Source organism: Mandrillus leucophaeus, unplaced genomic scaffold (genome assembly GCF_000951045.1).
Source record: "Mandrillus leucophaeus isolate KB7577 unplaced genomic scaffold, Mleu.le_1.0 Scaffold576, whole genome shotgun sequence".
NCBI classification, from domain to species: domain Eukaryota; kingdom Metazoa; phylum Chordata; class Mammalia; order Primates; family Cercopithecidae; genus Mandrillus; species Mandrillus leucophaeus.
Genome location: NW_012106208.1, coordinates 821,611 through 828,481, shown reverse-complemented (window position 1 = coordinate 828,481; position 6,871 = coordinate 821,611). Strand labels below are relative to the sequence as shown.

Sequence of the window (6,871 nt, the reverse complement as noted above, 5' to 3'; positions counted from 1 at the left end):
GGTCTCGACTCACTGCAACCTCTGGTTCCCGGGTTCGAGAGATTCTCCTGCCTCAGCCTCCCAAATAGCTGGGATTACAGGCGCCTGCCATCATGCCCGGCTAATTTTTTTGTATTTTTAGTGGAGACTGGGTTTCACTGTGTTAGCCAGGCTGGTCTTAAACTCCTCACCTCAGGTGATCCGCCCACCTCAGCCTCCCAAAGTGTTGGGATTACAGGTGTGAGCCACTGCGCCCGGCTGACTTAATGTTTCTTAAAGTTATTTATCAGCTATCCAAAATAGCTGTGTTGGTGTAGCAATCATTTATTCACTCATTAAGATGTTATCTGAAGGAACTTTTCCATCTTTTCCTTTTAGTATATTTTTTAAAAATTGCTCTAGGAAAAATATCAACTATCATCTTGGGTTTATAAGTTGACTTTTATCTGGAAACTGTACCTTTTTTTTTTTTTTTTTTTATTTATTTCTCTCTCTCTCTTTTTTTTTTTTTTTTTTTTGGAGACAGAGTCTCACTTTTGCTCAGGCTGGAGTGCAGTGGCCCCGTCTCAGCTCACTGCAATCTCTGCTTCCCAGATTCAAACGATTCTTGTGCCTCAACCTCCCAAGTAGCTGGGATCATAGGCATGTGCCAACATGCCCAGCTAATTTTTGTATTTTTAGTAGAGATGGGGTTTCACCATTAAACCGTGCATTTTTTAAATGGGTATACAATAGTAATGGCTACAACAAAGGGTTTTTAATGATGTTGAGTACGGTTTTTGGTTTAAGTCTTTTACTGAAAATATAACACAATTCAGATTCCCTTTACTGATCAGGGGAGGTGTGGTGATAATCAGACTTTCTTATGATTATCTGGTCAGACAGTTTTGGGGCTTTTTTAAAAATCTGAATTATACAGTGATACTAATAGAAAGAGTTGTAACCAACAGCCCCCAGTATTTAACTGTGTCTTTTGGGTTTACTTGATGAGTGTTCTTGTTTTATCATTTACAGATTTTACTTCAGTTTCCCAAAGGCTTAGAAGATGTACTGCCAAGGTCTCTGTTTGGATATACTGTTAGGGAAAGGAAACATACATGTGTAAGACTGGCCTAAAGGCAAAAAACTTTTTCTTTTTTCTTTTTTTCTTTTTTCTTTTTTCTTTTTTTTTTTTTTTTTTTTTTTGGCGACAGGGTCTCACTTTGTTGCTCAGGCTGAGTGCACTGGCACGATCTCAGCTCACTGCAACCTCCACCTTCCAGGCTCAAGCAGTCCTCCCACCTCAGCCTCCTGAGTGGCTGGGGCTACAAGTGCATGCCGCCACACCAGATTTTTTTTTTTTTTTTTTCTTTGAGATGGGGTCTCACTCTGACGCGCAAGCTGGAGTGCAGTGGTGTGATCTCACCTCACTGCAACCTCCCCCTCCTGGGTTCAAGCGATTCTCCTGCCCCAGCCTCCTCAGTAACTGGGGTTGCTGGTGTGCACCACTACAGCTAATTTTTGTGTTTTTAGTAGCGAAGGGGTTTCACCACATTGGCCAGGCTGGTCTCGAATTCCTGACCTCAGGTGATCCACCCACCTTGGCCTCCCAAAATGCTGGGATTACAGGTATGAGCCACCGCACCTGGCCCACACCAGGTAATTTTTGTATTTTTAGTAGAGACAGGATCTAACCATGTTTCCCAGGCTGGTCTCCAACTCCCAAGCTCAAGCAATCCACCTGCCTCAGCCTCTCAAAGTGCTGGAATGACAGGAATGAGCCACTTCGCCTGGCCCAGTCATTCGCCAGCCCAGCTATATGTCACCTCCATTTGGGTATAGGAACAGGCGTATTATCATACCCAGAGGTCTCACTTCATCATCCAGGCTGGAGTGCAGTGCATGATTATGGCCCACCGCAGCCTCTACCTCCTGTGGTCAAGTGATCCTCCCACCTCAGCTCCCAAGTAGCTGGGAACACAGGCGCACATCACCATGACTGGCTGATTTTTTTTTTTTTTTTTGCTATTTTTGGAGAGATGGGGTCTCACTATGTTGCCTCGGCTGGTCTCAAATTCCTGGGCTCAAGTGATCCACCTCGGCCTCCTAAAGTGTTGGGATTACAGTTGTGAACCACTGCACCCAGCCCACAATTTTTTTTATTTGCATTAATCTTTGTATATCAAAGTAAGATTGGAGCATCTCAGACCATCTATCATTTAAAATTTACATTAACCGGCCAGGCACGGTGGCTCACGCCTATAATCCTAGCACTTTGGGAGGCTGAGATGTGGGTGGATCACCCGAGGTCAGGAGTTCGAGAATGCCTGGCCAACATAGTGAAACTTTGTGTCTACTAAACATACAAAAATTAGCCAGACATGGTGGCGGGCACCTGTAGTCTCAGCTACTTGAGAAGCTGAGGCAGGAAAATCTCTTGAAACCGGGAGGCAGAGGTTGCAATGAGCCAAGATTGCACCATTACACTTCAGTCTGGGCAACAAAAGTGAAACTGTCTCAAAAAATAAAAATAAAATTTACATTAACCCTCTAGGTTGATTCAGTCGGTATCATGTACTTTAAATTCCTTTAGCTTTTTTAGTATTAATAATGGTTCTAATGACTTATTATGAATCAGTGCATCAGTCATGACTCTCTTTGTAGTCTTTTTTGCAACAGTCCTTGTTAAACATGGGCCTTTGACATTCACATTGACTTTATTCCCCCTACAGAAAATGTTTTTTTGTTTCATCTTTTTGATGTTTTTTTACACTACTGTAAAACTACTAATGTAAAGTCACACAAAGAACACTTGTTTCCCTCTGCACCATACCTCCAAATCTCTTAATCTCTTTTTGCTTTTTTTCTACTTCAGTAATTTCTGAGTCTTTCTGTTCCCAAATTTCACTGGTTTATGGTCACCATGTCAGGCTATCCTCATTGCTTTTTCATACACAGTTCTTGAGTCTTTATCATGAAACTGTACTCTTCGTGATTTCGGGATTTTTTTCGTTGTTTTTAAAAAACAATTGACTTTTTTAGAGCAGTTTTAGGTTCACAGGAAAATTCATCAGGAGATACAGAGATTTCCCATACACCCTCTGCACCCACGCATGCACAGCCTCCTCCTGGTTTACATTTTTGTTCATATCTAGCAGCATATTATTACCCCACAAATAAAGTTGCTAAGATGATTGCATCTTCTCCCAAAATTATAGTTAAGATGATTTAAAAGAAGGAAGAGAGTGTTCAGTGACAAAAGAAGGCAGTAAGAAACAGCTGTTTCCAATCAAGTATAAACAACCAATTGATCTCTTTTAATTTGGAAGAAATAACATTATTGACTGCTTGTGAAACTGCGTTTATTTGTGTCCTAGGGAAAAAAATGAAGATCTTGAATTTTTAAAGAGTTTAGGTAAACTAGGATATTTCTAATAACCATCCTTTATCTTAAAACTTGTTTGCTAGATCCTAGGCTGCCAGAAAATTTTGTTTGGGCAGTTTTAGAATGGGGAGAAAGCGTTGGTTAGTGAGATGGGCAGACTCTTCCTTTCCCTTCAACTGAAAAGGAAGAAAAAAGTAAGCATAACTTTTTGCCCCCTACTTTGTGAAACATTAATGAAATGCATAGTAAACATGGGACACTGTGGCTGTATTTATTTTATAGCTATCCCTTAAAAGCCTTGTTCAAGAATGCAGAAAAATATTCAGTAGCATTTAAGATAAACTTAAAGAACCATCTGATAACTAGGTATTTATTTTACTAGATATTTTCCTTTTCTATTGTAGGATTCCTCATGTCCATAACATGTTGGATGACGCTCTGCAGCTCACCCCCACTCTCAGAGTGGTCAGTCTCCATTAATTGGACCCCGTGATTTCCAATCTCTGCTGTGTTGGACGTCATGAGCATTGCAATCCCTCTGGGAGTCACCACACCAGATACATCCTACTCAGATATGGCTGCTGGATCAGAGTAAGTGCTACTTTCTAGGTCATAGGTAAATTACCAGTCTGTGTGGAGACAACTTTCTTATGGATAGCTAATAAGATAATATGTAGTATTTTCTTAACCAGATCCTGTCCCACTATAATTAACATTAGACCTTTCCCTTTACCCCCATTGAAGCTGGAGGAAAAAAGGAATTAGAAGGGGAAGGAAGAGTTTTCAGAGGGGTATTTCTGGGCAAATAATTAATAGAACCAAAGTTGCAAAGTAGGAATTCATTCTCATTTATTTTAATGGGTGGGGAAAATTAGAATAAAGTAGGTATTACTACCTGCTTCTGTAGAATTAATGATTATTCTGATGGAGGGAGATAAGGTGTTCTTTCCAACTGATTTTCCTTGAAGTCCTCTTCCTATGTACTTCCCATTGTTCTAGAGTAAAGGGGTTGAAACTATATGGGCAGGTTGCCTAGACCTTCTGACATCTGGGGTAGAAAACATGGAGAGCAGTGTCATCTGTTTATTTTTATAATATTCATTGCCTAGAAAGAGGACCTTCAAAATCAGTGGTACCAAACTTTCTTTTCAGCTAAGAGCAGCTTTAGGAATTCAGAGTTTGTCCAAAGGCCCAATCCCTAAAATTATACTCTCAATTCTTGAAGAATGTAAATGCCAAATGACAATGAAGGTAGGCCTTCATTATACAACTTTTATATATATTATTCACAGTTTTTAAATTTTTAGTCTTTTGTATCCCTTCTCTTTTAAGTTGTCCAAGATTCCCCCTGCTCACAGATTCCCCCTGTTGTCCTTTTACCTCCCTTGTACCCAATCTTCCTTGCTTACAGAAAGGAAGTGGAAGCCCCCTACCTTTCAAGACGAAGTGGCACTACACCAGGATGTGAAAGTCCAGCGAAAGAGACCCAAGGGGCCTAGGGGGCAGCACACCCCCAGAAGCCAAGTCTATTCCAGGCAGTACCAGGGATTAGGGTCTGGGCTGGAAAAATCCTGGTGTTTTGAATATGTTCAGGTCCAGTTCAGACTCTTGATCCCACAGCCACTTCTTGAGTGAGGTGGGTGTTGCTCTAATTCCCCTGTTTCTCTTGCCATTTTCACAGTCCCCGGGGATGCGTCCCCCTTCAGCAAAGCAAAGCAACTGTACCAGATTTCTGGGTTGAATGGCAACCCTGATTAATAGTGGTTTTCTTCCTTAAAACAATATTATTAAAGATTGTGTATATTTCTTCATAAAGCCACCTAATATAACTTACCTGTTGACTGAGTTCCTTAAAAAGGAAGACTTAAAGCTACCCTGAGAAATAGTATATAATATTCTGGGGTAGTCTAAAACGGAAAGCAGCGTTTGGGCTTTTTCCCATATAAAAAGGAGAAAGGAGGGTTGGGAGTGGGGAAGGGTTGATTTTGTTTCTTCTAGAGCTTTTTTCTTCTTTTGTTTTTTTTATTTTGGTTTGGTTTGGGTTTTTTTGCATGCAAAAGGTATTTAGTTATATCAGTAACTGAGACTTACCATTTTACAACTCTTTCCCCAAATAAAGTACTTAAAACTCTTCCTGCATTAGTAGGTAGCCCAGTTGTATTGTGTTTATAGGTTTTTATAAAGTCGGCTACTAACCTGGTACTATGTAGGTTGTCTAACTAGGTAGATAGATAGCATTAACATTTGTGAGAAATTTCAACAAAGAGGTTAAACCAGTAAGTTTGGAATTAGTAGATAAAAGACCCAGAGCAGTTAATCTTACAATTGGTGTTTTCCCCAAAGTATAGACATGACTGCCCGCAAATACTGCTAGGGAGTCCAGGAGTAATTTCAGAAATAAAAATACTTCTGGTCTACAAATGTGACTGCACTGTCTCTGTTAACACTAGCGTATTCTAGGATTTCCTGAAACATTTTCATTCCTGATCTCCAGACAGATTTCTGATACTGTAGTCGTAACTGGCTACATAGTTACGCATTTCTACAAAGGGAAAGAATGTCAATGACTAGCTACCTACCATTCTGTTAAATTATTAATATTTATTAATGTTTCATCATGCCTATTTCACTGTCCTAGGCACTTTAAGATTAAACCTGGTATTAAGTGCAGCATACTTAACTAGACCTAGACTTCATAGGATTTTAAATCCGATGGCAACTATATGCAATACGCATTTATTTTTGTGTGTGTTTGTAGGAAATTTTGTAGATGTAACAAGTGTAACAAGTGAAGCAAAGATTTTTCTGAATTTCCAATTCTGCCATTACAGAATTTCAGGCATTTTCCAAGAAATGGCATGATAGCAACTGGGTTGCATGTTGTACTTAGAACACAGTTGATGGAGTATATCTGTTGTGAGCCTGGTTTCTGTGTATGTGTCCAATTCAGTGATAGGAGAAGAAAGGCTGTAATTAGATTTGCATAAAGTGTTTGCCTGCTAAAGAGATGTAATTCCATTCCAAATTTTTAATTCATATTTTTAAATATAAAAACTAGTATATATATCAAGGAATGTTTTAGGAAATCTTATAGTTACCTGTCAATGTCTAACTATGTATTTAATCAATAACCAATATGGAAATTGCAGAGTTTCTTCATCAGAAGAGTTTAAATTTTAGATTTGGCATGCACAGCAATATATTCAATGCTGTGCTTAACTAGAAAGTATTGTGCAATACGATGGCCTTTTAACCTCCACAATATACATTTTATTTTTATTCCCTAGACTTGCACATGAAGTGCATATGTTCATATTTACCCGTTTGGAGATGGGTAAGATACAACCAGCATAGCTCCATCTCCATGGCCATCTTTGATTTCATGCAACTTTCGTTTTTCCTGTCCCCACCCCCCAAAAAAAATCCATTCCTAATAAACAGCTGTCATGTTTCACTCCATGTGTTCAGTGGTACAAAATCTATATAAAATATATACAGCTTTTGGAATACTTGTTTAATAATGTACCT

The 6,871-nt window shown here is 39.4% G+C and overlaps 1 protein-coding gene across 1 annotated transcript in view; it reads left to right on the top strand.

Moving 5' to 3' along the window:
* SETD5 (SET domain containing 5) overlaps positions 1-6,871 on the top strand; it is an 81,061-nt gene that overhangs the window by 29,305 nt on the left and 44,885 nt on the right. Inside the window, exon 3 of the mRNA XM_011998592.1 lies at positions 3,748-3,934. Within this exon, the coding sequence (XP_011853982.1) occupies positions 3,864-3,934 (71 nt within the window). The 5' untranslated portion in view covers positions 3,748-3,863. The remainder of the gene's footprint in view (positions 1-3,747; positions 3,935-6,871) is intronic.